The sequence below is a fragment of the Hetaerina americana genome, unplaced genomic scaffold, assembly GCF_022747635.1.
Source record: "Hetaerina americana unplaced genomic scaffold, ioHetAmer1.1.p SCAF_20, whole genome shotgun sequence".
Classification (NCBI taxonomy): Eukaryota; Metazoa; Arthropoda; class Insecta; order Odonata; family Calopterygidae; genus Hetaerina; species Hetaerina americana.
Window position 1 is genome coordinate 1004520 of NW_027286764.1, and position 15962 is coordinate 1020481.

At 38.5% G+C, this 15962-nt stretch overlaps 2 protein-coding genes across 5 annotated transcripts in view; one reads left to right on the forward strand and one right to left on the reverse strand.

Annotated features, from left to right (window-relative positions):
• The window catches only part of LOC139688522 (BBSome complex member BBS7-like), a 67109-nt gene that overhangs the window by 48820 nt on the left and 2327 nt on the right, over positions 1 to 15962 (forward strand). For 3 of the 4 annotated variants that reach the window (XM_071586028.1, XM_071586032.1, XM_071586031.1), the window contains 5 exons: positions 8675 to 8827; positions 9036 to 9238; positions 11600 to 11764; positions 12115 to 12224; positions 14663 to 14896. In XM_071586028.1, the coding sequence (XP_071442129.1) occupies positions 8675 to 8827; positions 9036 to 9238; positions 11600 to 11764; positions 12115 to 12224; positions 14663 to 14896 (865 nt within the window). Of the gene's footprint in view, positions 1 to 8674; positions 8828 to 9035; positions 9239 to 11599; positions 11765 to 12114; positions 12225 to 14662; positions 14912 to 15962 lie in introns of all 4 variants that reach the window. The other variant, XM_071586030.1, reaches the window with a different exon arrangement.
• The window catches only part of LOC139688560 (uncharacterized), a 45692-nt gene continuing 41836 nt past the window's right edge, over positions 12107 to 15962 (reverse strand). The window contains exon 5 of the mRNA XM_071586113.1: positions 12107 to 12400. The gene's annotated coding sequence lies outside the window, so the exon portion shown is untranslated. The remainder of the gene's footprint in view (positions 12401 to 15962) is intronic.

The following is a 15962-nucleotide window of genomic DNA, read 5'->3' on the forward strand; positions in this document are numbered from 1 at the left end:
TGCTCATTGTGGACCAAAAACGAAGTTGAATGGGTATTTCCGAGGAAGGCTCTGCAGGTGTGGCTTAAGCCAAGTGAGTCACATTTTTCATGCTGATTCATGACTGCCAATAAAACTTGGACCCAGCACTACACTCATGAGATGAAAGAAGTGTCAAAACAGTGGACTGAGTGCAAAGGGTGAGCCTGCTCCGAAATGGCAATGATGGTTCCATCAGCCAGGAAAGTGATGGCAACTGTTTTTTGGGATATTCACAGAAGCGTTCATAGATTATCTTTCAAGAAGTAAAAAAATGATGGGAGAGCATTACACGTCATTACTTGACAAGCTGAAGATTGCAAAAAAGACTGCATTTGAAGAAGAAGAAAGTGTTCTTCCATCAGGACAGTGCTTACACTTGGGTAGTTGCCATGGCTAAAATACACAAATTGTTCTTTGAATTGGTTGACCATTTGCCATAATCACCAAATCTGGAGCCCAGAGACTTTTTTCTGTTTCCTAACCTTAAAAGTTTTGCTTGGAGGACAGAGATTATCTTTGGATGAGGCTGTTATCACATATGTAAATATCTATTTCGTGGAGAAAGATGTCAACTACTATTTGGAAGGGTTAAAAAAGTTACAGAATCACTGGAAAAAGTGTATTGAATTAAAAGGAGATTATATTGAAAAATAAAACTGAATTTAGTGAAAAAATGGCTCATTTATTTGCTAGGCTTGAAACTTTTCAGACTTCCGTTGTATACATGCATAGTCCACTCATGCATACCAACATGTATATATTCAGTGGCAGTTGGGGAGGGAAGGGTGATGGTATCTTTTGGGTAGTGGCAGTCAAGTCTTTAGATGAATTTCTATTGAATATGAATTTCTGGGATGGTGAGCAGTAAATGGAGGGATTGCACACACTCATTATTTTTCCACAAATAGTGTTTCCAGGCTGAGAGGGGCCAAGGGACAGATAAGGACACATTTTATGAGCTCATGACCCTTTATTCAGGAGGAAAAGGCTAGAGCCTCAAATACCTAAAGCAACCTTTTATAGCATCCAACATTCTAAGGACACCGAAACACATTGCATGCAAAATTCCCTTCCTCGGGACATTTCACTAAAAGTGCAGTGGTTACATCCCAAATAGGTGTGTCATATGGCAGAGCAAATTAGGCCACAAATGAGAGAAATCTACAGGACTAAGATGCTGTGTCCGAGGACATATGAGACGTATGAAGAATAGACATCTACGCCTCTCTGCCTGCACAGAGCACGTCTGGACAGGTCCTAGATGCAATAACAATTCTGAAGAAGCTAAACTAGTCATAAAATAAAGCCATTATTTCCCACAGCTAATTTGTGACACCGTGGAAATAGCCAAGAAACCTAACAATACCAACACGGGAGACAGCTATGTGCTTTCCAGCTCCTGGAAATGTCTGTTAGCAAAACATGTGAGGCAACCAATCAAAGCACAGCTTCTCAGATGGGAAGCCTACATGTAAGATGGGCAAAAACAAGGATCAACCATTTCTGATCTGAGGATGCCGACTGCAACCCCTGGGAAACTGTCATTCTAGAAAATGGATTCACGTGGAAGAAATTCTGGAAGATTTGAATTTTGAAACGAGAAGTTGCATCTCTTTAAAAGTTAGGTAATGTAATTTTTACAGACTTCACTATTTTATTTAATCCATAAATTCTTGGAGAACGATAATTTTTTCTGTGTGTTCTTTGATGTGAAGTGCATCTTCTATTTGTGTTTACTTATTGAATTTTGGGATTTTAATCGCTTCATTATATTTGACTTCTGACAAGGCTGTGTTTTGCATTATGTGAGGGTAGGCTGAAAACTAATGCACATATGCTTGTAGACCACAAACAAAATGACCTCCAGAAGCACTCCTGGTGGCATGTGAAAGTAAGATTCCCCCTCAACATGCACGCACAGGTTTGAGGTTGTTTCATTCATCCAGGGTATTTTGAGAAGTGGAAGTATGGAGACGTGTTCTAGTGCTATGTCAATGCGAGTTAAACAGCACCCTGTTTTTGAATTTTTAACTGCTGACAAAGTGACTCCTGCTGAGATTCATTTTTGTTTAATGGCTGTTTATGGTGACGATGCTGTTGATAGGTCTTCTGTAAATCGATGGGTGGTAAAATATCGTGGTTGCGAGTGAGAAAAAGTTCAGACAACATCCGCAAAAAACTTCTCTTGACTGTGTGTTGGGATGCTCAGCGAGTTTATGTGACCAATTTTCTAGAATCAGGAGCAACGGTTAATTCTTCACAGTATATACAGATTTTAAAACACCGCTGACATCAAGTTTGTCCTGTGTAAGGCAGCCTGGCGCGAATAATCTTGCAACCCGACATTCCACACACCTCGCACGCAACTGGAGAGTCTTTATGAAACCTGAAATTTGAATTGATTCCACATTCCCCCGATCTTGCACCTTGCGATTTTTATTTTGTCCTCAACTAAAGAGACACCTTGAGGGATAATCATGTCACCTTGGACAATGAGATGAAGGCAGCTGTCAAGTCCTGGATTCAAGAAAAGTCTGAAGAGATTTTCAGTGACGGAATGAAAAAACTTGTTACACGTTGAGAGAAATATGTTAGCCTTAACGCTGACTATGTTGAAAAATAAATAAATAATTTTGAAACTTAAGAATTGTACTTAAATGTACTTTTCACCTAATCTTGCCATTTGTTTTTGTTTGAGCTCTACAAGCATGTGTGCATTACTTTTCAGCCTACCCTCGTATTATTTATGTACCCATGGAAAAATTAACTTGTAGTTATTATTTTTCCATGATTTTAATTGCTTAATTAACATTGGTAATTGATTGTAGGACTGTTATGAATCTTTTGGCGAGTAAATGTTTTATAACCCAGAATCTAAAATGGAATCAACATCAGGCTCCTGCCTCTTCATCCATTACCTTTCTTTATTCCTACCTTTTTGTTTTAATTTGAATGTTTTGCCGGAGGACATAAAAATTATTTTTCTGCAAATGCCAAAAAATTATCAGAGACATAAAGCAATGGCTGTTACTTGCAATTTTGTGGGAGTGCCTCGCAAGACTCTCTTCTACGTTGGTCGTGTCCAGTCCAATGCAACGCCTGATGACATCGTGAAGCATCTGTCCGGAATATTTCCTGGAAATGACTTCAAATGTGAATGTTTGAGAGTTGGTGAAGTTTATAGTTCCTTTAAACTCTGTGCGCCAATTAGCCTTAAGGATCAACTTCTTAAAGAAGATATTTGGCCAGTAGAAGTGAAAGTTGGGAAATTTTACCCCCCAAAACCGCGGAAACTGACCCCTACTCATGTAGAGACAAAGAATATTCCTGAAGGGTCAGCTGCGGTGGTAAATCCGAACTCCGAGTTGAAAACTAGTGATGCGCCGGTATCCACCTCAATAACAAGGGGCCACACCGATAACACTATGGAAAAGTGTTCCTTAGAGAAACGTGTTACCCGCCTCCAAACGGGAAATTCAAAACCCAAGTCCTTTTGACTAGATAGCATTAATTTATTTTGCCAAAATGTGCGATGTTTACGTAATAAGATAACGGAGATAGAGGCAATAGTCAAACATGGTGGCTACAATGTGCTATGTCTCAATGAGCACTGGATCACGAAAAATGAATTTGATGTGTATAAAATTAGTGATTTTGGCTTAGCATCTTTCTACTGCCGATCTGTAGCAAAAAACGGTGGTACCTGTATTTATGTCTTGAAAGGTATGCCCTTCAAGGTAATTGACTTGGACAAATTCTGTCTGGAATTGCACTTTGAAATATCTGCGATCATATTGAAGGACCTGAATTTGATCATTGCTTCTGTGTATCGCTCCCCTAATGGTGTTTTTGAACACTTCTGCAATCAACTGGAACTAGTACTATCCCTATTCTTGACTCTGAAAGCCAATATCATAATTTGTGGAGATCTCAACATTGACATAACACTAAAAACTAGTGATTGTCAGGTTCTTGAAAATCTTTTGCTTTCTTATAATTTATACTGGGCAAACAAACAGCCTACTCGACTTTCTGCCTGCCTAGATAATGTAATTACCAATTATGGTCCTGAACTGTACAGTATAAGTGTTATTGACTATCTCCTATCGGACCATCAAGGTATAAGCTTCACTTTTAATACTCAAATAACTCAAAAGATATATCCAAATAGAGGTAAAACCATAATTGTGAGGCCCATAACAATAGAAGGTTTAGAGAGTTTCCAACTGCTTCTATCTTGTATTGATTGGCATGGTTTTTGCACAGACTCTGTAGAACAAACATGTTTTTCAAGTTGTTTAGGTAATTTCCTAGGCATTTTTGAACAATGCTTTCCTAAAAAAATTCTAAACTCTATCCCCACTAAAAATTAAAAAAATCTCTGGTATACTGGGGAGTTATTAGCTCTTAGAAATGATTTACTTAGTTACTACCACTCTTACAAAACCAGTGGAAGCCGGCATGACAAAGAGGCCTACTTGAAATACAAAAGAGATTATTATAATTTAGTTAGGTGTGCAAAAAATAATGCTTACAAGGATTTTATATTGAATGCAAAAAATAAACAAAAGGCAGCATGGAGTGTAATCAATCAAGAAGTTGGTCATGGTAATGGAAAAGAAAATCTTCCTTTCACCCCAGATGCTGTAAATAATTTTTTCTTAAAAGCTGTTGAAGACAATTTGTTCTCTTGAAAAGTTGATGCTGCCAATATTGGTAATATGCTGCAAAATCTTCCTCCGAATAATTTAAATTTTAAATGGAATTTTGTTACTCCACTTGATATTATATCGACTGTTAAAAAATTAAAAAAATCCAACAGTAAGGATATTTATGGTCTTTCTAACTCCCTAATAAAGGACATTATTGTGCTCATTGCGGAACCATTAGCAATGTTAGTCAATTTATGTTTTGAGACAGGAGATTTTCCAACAGCTCTAAAATATTCCAAAACAGTACCTGTCTATAAGAAAGGTGATAAAGATGATTTAGCTAACTACCGCCCCATTTCCATAGTCCCTGTTTTTGGTAAAATTTTTGAAGCTATTATGAAAGATCAAATATGTAATTTTTTTGAGTTAAATAATCTCTTTTCCAAATCCCAGTACGGCTTTCGATCTGGGAAATCTACAATTTTGGCAGTAGAGTCCATAGTTAATTATGTCATTAATGCATTTGAAGAAAAGGAATCAGTCTCAGTGACACTATGTGATCTTAGTAAGGCCTTCGACTGTGTTAATCATTCAATATTACTAACAAAGCTAGAATATTATGGTATTAAGGGAGTTGCACTGAAACTAATGAAGTCATATTTGGATGATCGCCACCAATTGGTTGAACTTGATGGCTGTCAGTCTGCAGCTCTTAAAGTAAAATGTGGTGTACCACAGGGCTCTGTGCTTGGCCCAGTACTTTTCATTATCATGATTAATGATTTGCCCTGTAATATGAAACCTAGATCTGTTTTATATGCTGATGACACTACTTTTGTGCAAAAGTGTCAACATCCAGAAGATGCAAAGTTACGATCTAGCGCTACCCAAAAACAGGCTAAGGAATGGTTTGATGTTAATCATTTACAATTAAATACTAACAAAACTCAGCATATTGTGTGCAGTCTTAAATCAAAAACAACTGATATTGAAACTGCTAAAATACTAGGAATTTATATTGATACAAAACTTAATTGGGAGACTCACATCAGTCAGACCTGTAATAAACTTAGTAAAGCTAAATTCCAAAGAAACTGCGGGAGATGCCGCAACAGTAACTTTTAACGGAGTCATCCGCTAATGTGCATTTTAATGCAACAATTTCAGAGCGTAAAAATCATTCGCCTTGACTGGGACTCGAACCCAGATCCCTCAATATCCGGTCGAGTGCTTTAGCCACTTAAGCTACCGAGGCGTCCTCTTAAACTCTGAAATTTTGGGGCTTTTAAAGGAACTAGATGTTATGACGAAATACCGTACATACAATGTCACATGCATTCGTAGTCGTGCGCGAGGCGCCACTGTCCACGAGGTTAAAAGCCAACTTTAAACACGTATGGTGTTTTCCCTTTGACAAATTCCAAAGAAACTGCGGGAGATGCCGCAACAGTAACTTTTAACGGAGTCATCCGCTAATGTGCATTTTAATGCAACAATTTCAGAGCGTAAAAATCATTCGCCTTGACTGGGACTCGAACCCAGATCCCTCAATATCCGGTCGAGTGCTTTAGCCACTTAAGCTACCGAGGCGTCCTCTTAAACTCTGAAATTTTGGGGCTTTTAAAGGAACTAGATGTTATGACGAAATACCGTACATACAATGTCACATGCATTCGTAGTCGTGCGCGAGGCGCCACTGTCCACGAGGTTAAAAGCCAACTTTAAACACGTATGGTGTTTTCCCTTTGACAAATTCCAAAGAAACTGCGGGAGATGCCGCAACAGTAACTTTTAACGGAGTCATCCGCTAATGTGCATTTTAATGCAACAATTTCAGAGCGTAAAAATCATTCGCCTTGACTGGGACTCGAACCCAGATCCCTCAATATCCGGTCGAGTGCTTTAGCCACTTAAGCTACCGAGGCGTCCTCTTAAACTCTGAAATTTTGGGGCTTTTAAAGGAACTAGATGTTATGACGAAATACCGTACATACAATGTCACATGCATTCGTAGTCGTGCGCGAGGCGCCACTGTCCACGAGGTTAAAAGCCAACTTTAAACACGTATGGTGTTTTCCCTTTGACAAATTCCAAAGAAACTGCGGGAGATGCCGCAACAGTAACTTTTAACGGAGTCATCTGCTAATGTGCATTTTAATGCAACAATTTCAGAGCGTAAAAATCATTCGCCTTGACTGGGACTCGAACCCAGATCCCTCAATATCCGGTCGAGTGCTTTAGCCACTTAAGCTACCGAGGCGTCCTCTTAAACTCTGAAATTTTGGGGCTTTTAAAGGAACTAGATGTTATGACGAAATACCGTACATACAATGTCACATGCATTCGTAGTCGTGCGCGAGGCGCCACTGTCCACGAGGTTAAAAGCCAACTTTAAACACGTATGGTGTTTTCCCTTTGACAAATTCCAAAGAAACTGCGGGAGATGCCGCAACAGTAACTTTTAACGGAGTCATCCGCTAATGTGCATTTTAATGCAACAATTTCAGAGCGTAAAAATCATTCGCCTTGACTGGGACTCGAACCCAGATCCCTCAATATCCGGTCGAGTGCTTTAGCCACTTAAGCTACCGAGGCGTCCTCTTAAACTCTGAAATTTTGGGGCTTTTAAAGGAACTAGATGTTATGACGAAATACCGTACATACAATGTCACATGCATTCGTAGTCGTGCGCGAGGCGCCACTGTCCACGAGGTTAAAAGCCAACTTTAAACACGTATGGTGTTTTCCCTTTGACAAATTCCAAAGAAACTGCGGGAGATGCCGCAACAGTAACTTTTAACGGAGTCATCCGCTAATGTGCATTTTAATGCAACAATTTCAGAGCGTAAAAATCATTCGCCTTGACTGGGACTCGAACCCAGATCCCTCAATATCCGGTCGAGTGCTTTAGCCACTTAAGCTACCGAGGCGTCCTCTTAAACTCTGAAATTTTGGGGCTTTTAAAGGAACTAGATGTTATGACGAAATACCGTACATACAATGTCACATGCATTCGTAGTCGTGCGCGAGGCGCCACTGTCCACGAGGTTAAAAGCCAACTTTAAACACGTATGGTGTTTTCCCTTTGACAAATTCCAAAGAAACTGCGGGAGATGCCGCAACAGTAACTTTTAACGGAGTCATCCGCTAATGTGCATTTTAATGCAACAATTTCAGAGTTTAAGAGGACGCCTCGGTAGCTTAAGTGGCTAAAGCACTCGACCGGATATTGAGGGATCTGGGTTCGAGTCCCAGTCAAGGCGAATGATTTTTACGCTCTGAAATTGTTGCATTAAAACTTAGTAAAGCTGTTTATATGTTAAGAAAGCTCAACTTTATCATTTCAAATGAGTATCGTTTAACACTTTACCATGCCTTCTTTCAATGTCATTTGAATTATGGTGTTGAGTTATGGGGTCATTCCCCTCATGTTAAACAAATTTTGCTACTGCAAAAGAGAGCTATTCGCTCTCTTGCTAATATACCACCACGTGATTCCTGCAAACCTTTTTTTATTAGGTATAGAATCATGACTGTATTTTGTTTGTATATCTTTAAGGCTCTGATTCATGTGAAAGTTAATCTAGAAACTTACCAATTAAGGTCCAACCTCCATAACTATTCCACAAGAGGTAAATCGAATCTAAATACTACTTATTGTAGATTGTCATCAACTTACAACACATTTCACAATATGAACATACGACTGTATAACTATCTGCCTACTCAGTTGAAATCAGATGGTATCCAGAGTTTCAAGAATAGGGTATATAGTATACCTGGTTACTTGCTCACCCACTTTACTCATTGGATGAATTCTTTTGTGACAATCTTCATCACATTTAAGAACTTATGTTTATATATTAAGTAATATTATGATTGACGACATTTAATATGGTTGTACCATTTTTAAAATGAATAAAGTATTATTATTATTGGTTTTATGAGCAGCAAATATTCATGTAACGGCTGTAATTCTAATCAGATGAACTTTTTTACAGATGACTATGAATAAAGAAAACTCTTCATACATTCTTACAATAGAGACACAAGTGCCTTTAGATAGTGTCTTACTTCAAAGCAATATCCCATTAGACCTTCAAGACATTGAGAAAAATTCTGCTGTTGTCAGCTACAGCAAATGTGATTCTGGAGTAAGTAATATTGTGGCTGTCAAGCTATAATTCTGGCACTAAAAATTTAGCTAATTAACTTGCAGTGAATCAAGTACCTGGCATGGCTCCTTTTGCATCCTTAAGAGGATAATATTTGAAGTGTTGATTGTAAGAGCTACTTTTCATGATAGAACCTCAGCTATTGGTCTTCGTTTAACTACTATTACTTATGACAATTTTTTTACAGAGTGACAACCACCTGCTGGCCTCCTATCGCTGCCAAGTGAATGCCAGGAAGTTGGTGGTTGAGGTTTATACCAAAGAAGGGGGTGCAGGAACTCTGCAGGCCTATGTCACTCCACAGCTACAGCCTAAATGCTGCCGTGTGCTGCAGTTTCCAATTCGACCCTTGTCACTGCACACTAGAAGCCAGTCAATTGATTACTTAAGGTTAGAGGTATCCTTAATGTGCTTTAATTACTTTCATAAGCAATACTAACATAAAATAATGGGACAAAAACCAACTACAAATGAGAACAAGATGAAAATAAATACTGCCTAGTTTTTCTTGTCAATTGAACTTCATCCCTCCGTGAAATTTTACAGTTAGCATAAATGGGTATCTCATAAGAATTCAATTTTTCTAATATATGTGTGTGTGTATGTATATATATACATTTATATTTGTGTGTATATATATATATATATATATATATAGAAATGATCAAAGAGGCATGGGAAGAACTCGAGGTAGGAATGAAAGTGGGCGGGGAATTCGTAAAATCAGTTAGGTTTGCTGATGACCAAGCTTTAGTTTGTCAGTCAGCCAAGGGATTGCAAGCATTGCTGAGTGAATTGGAAATTCAGTGTGACAGGTATGGGATGAGAATCAATATTAATAAAACAAAGGTTATGCGATTTTCTAGAAAGAAAAAGGCTAAGCTGAACATTAAAATAGGAGGGCAAAAACTAGAGCAGGTAGAACAGTTTACGTATCTCGGTAGTGTTTTGGACCAACATGGTCAAAGTAGTAGGGACATAAGGAGAAGAATTGCGCTAGGCAAAGAGGCTTTAACAAGGAGAAGGGAGTTGATGACAGGGACTTTGAGTAAGGATGTTAAGAAAAGACTCGTAAAAACTTTGATATGGAGCGTAGCTATGTACGGGGCGGAAACATGGTCATTGAAGCAGGAGGATAGACGTAGATTGGAGGCTTTTGAAATGTGGGTGTGGAGAAGAATGGAGAAGGTGAAATGGACAGAGAAGAAAACAAATGAGGAAGTACTTGGTATGGTGGGCGAAGAGAGGGGTTTGTTGGGAGAAATCCTATGGAGGCTGGAAAAGTGGATGAAGGGGGTGTTGACCGGCAGTGGGATGCTGAAGACTGTGATAGAGGGTAGAATGTTGGGCAAAAGAGGAAAGGGAAGGAACAGGATAGGGATGTTGGACGGGTTGAGGGGTGGAAGAAAGTACTCGGAGCTGAAGAGGGACCTGATGTAGAGTATATATAACTAACTAACTAACAGTTAGATATAAGGTGGGTAAGGTAATAGTTGACACAGGAAAGATCCAAGAGAGATGGAAGGAGTATATAGAAGAACTGTATAGTAAAGAACTTTGACTAACAAAGTTAGACATTGAAAAAGAATATGACGCAGAGGAAGATAGCTTAGGTCCAGGCATACTCAATGATGAGATAGAAAGGGCATTAAGGGAGATGAAATCAAATAAGGCCGTGGGGGTGGATAACATTCCCGCGGAACTATTGAAATGTTTAGGAAAATGTGGGAGGAAGAGGCTATATGGGCTGATTTGTAGTATGTATGAGGAAGGAATCTGGCCAGAAGACTTTGTGAGCCTTGTGTTAGTTCCTACTCCGAAAAAGGTAAAGACTACATCTTGTGAGGACTACAAGACAATAAGTTTGATATCCAGCGCAGCTAAAGTTGTTCTCAGGATCATAAACAAAAGGATATAGAGTAGGGCAAATGATTACTTAGGGGATGACCAGTTTGGGTTTAGGAAGGGGAGAGGTACGCGTGATGCCATTGCAGTAATGAGATTATTAATCGAGAGGAATATAGAGCACAACCAGGAGGTATTTGCCTGTTTCGTAGATTTCGAAAAAGCGTTTGATAGAGTTATATGGAAAAAATTAAGGAGTATATTGAAGAAAATAGGAATAGATTGGTGGGACAGGAGTTACACACCAACTGAGAACCCTCCTTAAGGAACTCTTTCCTATTTTACATGGCAATGACGTGACCTCATCCTTACTACCCCAATGCCCATCTCTCGCATACAGACAACCCGCCAATCTCAAAAACCTTCTGAGATCCACGAACCCTTTGGCGCCCCCCACGGCAAATTTCCTAATATTTCCCCTACTTGCAACCACCCCCGATGTAAAACTTGTCTACTTATTAGATTTACTCTCCTCTCTCCACATCCCCTCATTGCCCCCTCACCTCATTCCCATGCGCATTGTCTTTCAAAAAACATTTATCTTTTGTCATGCAAACAATGCACTTCATTTTACATAGGCAAATGCGTTACCCCCTTATTCATTCGAATGAATAATCACTGGTACTCCTGCAATTCTGCCTAACTCTCTTCTCTTCCTATCCCTTCATATGCAAATTCCCTAAACCTTTCATTTGGCCAGTGCTTTGCTCTTATATATATGTATACACACATACACACACACCAGATTTAAACACTTAAGAGCATAGTACAAGAAGATGCCCCTATTGTATATTATAGCATGAAACTTATGTGCTTGATATGCTCTACTGTAATTTTTTCCGGCAGATCTCTGAACACTCTTCTCCTGATGGGTGCATTCAGTATGTCAGAGATGCATTCCTGGGTTCACTTCTGCTTACCTGAAATTCCTGAGAAGCCCCCCACGGAAAGTGAAGCTTGTTATTTCTTCAAGTCAACTTTTATTGATACACAGCTGCAATGCAAATATAGGTGAGTTTGTAAATGTAAATTGAAGAACAATCAACCAAAGTCCAGTCTGTTTATATGTATTAGAATGACTGCAATAATATTATTTGAGAAAAAAATTTTAATTTTCTTTTGGGACTCATGGAATCATTGAGATACCATGAGTAATCTATCTGGGTTACATTCAAACACGGTGCATTTAAATATGGACCCGAGAAATACGGAGTGATGGCTGTAATTAATATGTAAAGCTTATCATTCTCAGCACCATGCATTCAATTATCTCAGAACAAATTGAATAATTTTGAAAATTGTAGAATTTTGTTCTTGAGTATCAAAAGGTGATGATTATTTGGTGTGCTTTGATCTTTCAGCAAGGGAAAAGCAGAATTTAAGTCTGATAACATCACAACTATATCAATTTTGAGAGATGTCATCTCCAAGGAAGCAACAAAGAAGAACATTACTTTGGACATATTATGTGGTATGATGTTTGAAGCAGTCTAATACATTTCTTCTGGATATAAGGAGTCCAACCTGACTGGCCCTAGATGACTTCCTTAAATTGAAATCTTTTGATTTGATAATGATTTGAACGATGATCTGGCAGTCACATGCTGGACCGGCTTGCAACCCCAAGTGGTCTAACCACAAGGGTTCCTGTAAACAAGAGTTTAATTATTAATGCTCAATTATATAAAATAACGTTAAATATTCAGGGAGCTCGGGTTCCTGGGAAGTTTGGAAGTGTATGGGAATGATAATTTTCCCAGGACACCAGAGAAGAATCTTGTAACTTGTACTGTACCTTAGAATTTAATCATGCCTATGTGCATTTTGGGTCATGAAGACATATATATTCGTGTGGTGAAATGACTTTCACTTGGTCACTTGACTAGATGAATTGGAGTGGTAAGTTAATTCTAATTAATGACCAATGTGTCCCAATCTAAGTTATTTAATTTGTGACATAATTGTCTGGCATTCTATGACATACACTAAATTTTACCCATGTTGGAAATTTATTGGCCTTCATCCATGAATCCCTCTTTGATCTCTTTGAAGGCCTTACAGAGCACTTGCAGTTTGTTTTGTATATTTTAACAATGGCTTTAACTCCCGACCTTCACAGTATTTTCTTGGAGTATAGGTGAAAGGAAATGCTCTTCCCTTTTGAAACCCAATGAACTCATTTCCTCATAGCAAGTAAATATCCCTGTATTGGCATTTCAATCCAAAATAATCCAGCCTTATCAGGGAATAAGCCCAGGATGGTCAGCAGACCTTAAGGTCTGCTGACCATCCTGGGCTGCTTGTTCCCTGATGAGGGCGTAGGGATTGCATAGGGATGCCATTATGGCTTGGTGTTCATGAAATGGCATCAGATACTATTCCATAAATATAGCTGCTGCCATTTCTGGATGCTGAGTGTTGAACTGTTGGCATAATGGCAATCGGAAATGGTATGAACAAATGCATTGCTCTCTGGTCATCATTTGTCAATCGTCATACAACACATACTTAAAAATTAAAATGCCCAAGAATTCAAGGAGTTGATGCAACCAAATTTAATCTACTTGCTACTGGCTGTAATATGATAAGTTGTTATAATTCTGAAGAGAAAGGTACAACATCAATCAACCCATTTTGATGAAGATTTTGTCATATCTTTTCAAGTTCTCTACAAATATTACTATGTTGAAGACTGTGAAAGAGGGGATGGCATTAGGCAAGGGAGGAAGGGAAAGCAATGGGATAGGCTCATTGGATGGAATGAAGGAATCTGTTGTTGAAGAGAGGCCTATTGTGGTGTTGGATTGCATGTTGTGTTTTGTTAGGAGGCAAGTAATGTGTCATTGTACCATTATATAGACTGTGTCCATCTAAAACTTACCTTAACTGGTATACTATTATCATTAATAATGACAAACATTGCCTTTTATAACTATATACCTATGTCAGCAATATTAGGCACACCTTAGATTCACTGATCAGTGACTTTTAACTCATAAATGTGCCAATTTAGCAAATAAAATGTATAGTACGTAATAATCTGCAGCATTATCTCTACATAAGTTAATTTGATAAACCTAGGCAAATTAGGGTTTGATGTTCAACAAAATATAAACATAACATAAAATTAATATTTTTTGTGGAATTGATTTTAAATTTCATTTTGGTTGCATAAATTTAAAAAAATAGTATGTTGCACAAAAGAAAATTTTACTCTGACTAAAACTTGATTGAAGAGAACTACCGGTGATGTTTGCATGCAATTCCATCCTATTAAGCTTAGTTGAAGCCAAAATGAAAATTACTGTCCTGTAGGTTTACTTTAGATTGATTTTACTTATTGATGCACTTCCATATTAAAATCTAAACTCCTTAATGCCCCGTGACGTGGGTGAAATATGTGAAATATATTTCCCAGGATACTGAGAGAGTAAGCCTCTAAGGGCAAGAGAAGAGTGAGGGGGTTATGTGGAAGGCAGATCCTATGCGTGGTGAGGGTTATTGGTTCACGCATGTCCGGCATCACTTAGACCAACACTCATGACCATTGGTGGGCTGTTGCCTTTCCCCCCGACCCATCCTGGTACCATGCAGTTCTCTCTGGGAAATGTCCACGCCAAGATCTACTTCTTTCTTTGATGGAAGTGTTCTTGCTGTGAAGTCTTAAGCAAAAGCAGACTCAAGGACATGGATATTTTCTTGGTTTTGTGAAACTCAATGCCATTTTTGAAAGCTTGTGGCCCAAATATTTCAACAACAAAAAAGCTTTACATGTACTTATTTAAGCTCATTCTTTTTTGAAAATAGTTCCCCAGTAAGAAATCAGTTGTAATTTTTCCAGGTGTGTGATATGCTTGAGAGAGACTAATCACTACACATTAAAATGATTCCTTGCTGCTTTAATCACAGATTTAAATGAAAAGAGTGTGGGCGAGATGCTGCAGCATATCAACCCTCTCCTGATGGTCTGCCTCTCTTTGAGACAAAAACTTGAGATAATAGATGCTTTACATGAGATTTTGGATCAGAATCCTGAGAGCGACCGGCCACTGCTGGAAATGGAGTACAACGATCTTCTCCGGGAAGAGGAAATGATTAGGCGTGAGATTAATGGCCATCCTCACCAATTGAAGAGGATTCATGGTAATGCTTAGCAAGGTATTAAGTATCTGTCCATTACATAAGAAGGAGTAACATACTTTTCCATGGAATTTTTATCGGTATGATTTTCTGGCATCATTAAGTGATCATTCATTGGCTGATGCCATAGCATGGTGGTGAAATACATTGCACCAAATGAAAAAATTCTCTGAAAAAGTATGCTGTTTCTTTTGAAGATAAGGATAAATTTCAGCATCCACAAGGTGAGGCCAATGGTGGTAATTATTCACCAGATCAATGTGAAATCATTTCCATATTTAAAATGATGGAGACTTCATTTATGAATGTATGGATGCATTTCATCAACTTTGTTTACCTCATCACTTGTCATCTCTTGTACCATCCCTTATTGGAACATGGGCAACAATTGACAACCATCCCTCCCGTAAGAACTTCCTCAATTTCTCAATGACATGGCCATCAGATCAGTCAACCCTCCATGGCGGAGCCTTCATTCCTTTCTTCTTGTTTGCTGCAATACCCTCACTTGGACTTCACATTTTGCCTGAATCAATTAAAGAATTTCCATTCCTTTCCTGAGGAGGTCACCCTGGTAGGTTAAATGCACCTTGTGTTAGCTTTTTTGGGAAATCCTTATATCCCCTTCTATTTCTTCTTTGTGATTAATGAGTCATTGCTGAAGGGTGCCCAGTTAACCAAGAGTGTGTGTGATTTTGTGACTGAAAGGGTTCAGCGAAACCCTGAGTGGCATGTGCATCTCCTGCCTTGTTTGCACATCTGAGTCCCTTGAAACTTGGTTACCCTTCCCACCTCTTAAAAAATCACTTTCTCCAAATGTTATTTACCTAAGCAAGTGAAAGTTTCCCTTCAATCGAACAAATGTGAAAACATTACAGTGTTTTTAGTGGAATTTCAGGTGTTGACAGCCTGAGGAAGCAGTAACTGCCGTATGTTAATGAATTTTTTATATATAAATGACAGTTTTATAATGGGAAAGTTTCATTCTAAATTTGTATTTGGTAATAAAGGCATAGTCATGAAAATTATTCCAAGTGAAAATTAGGCTATTGTTTTAAAAAACGAGACT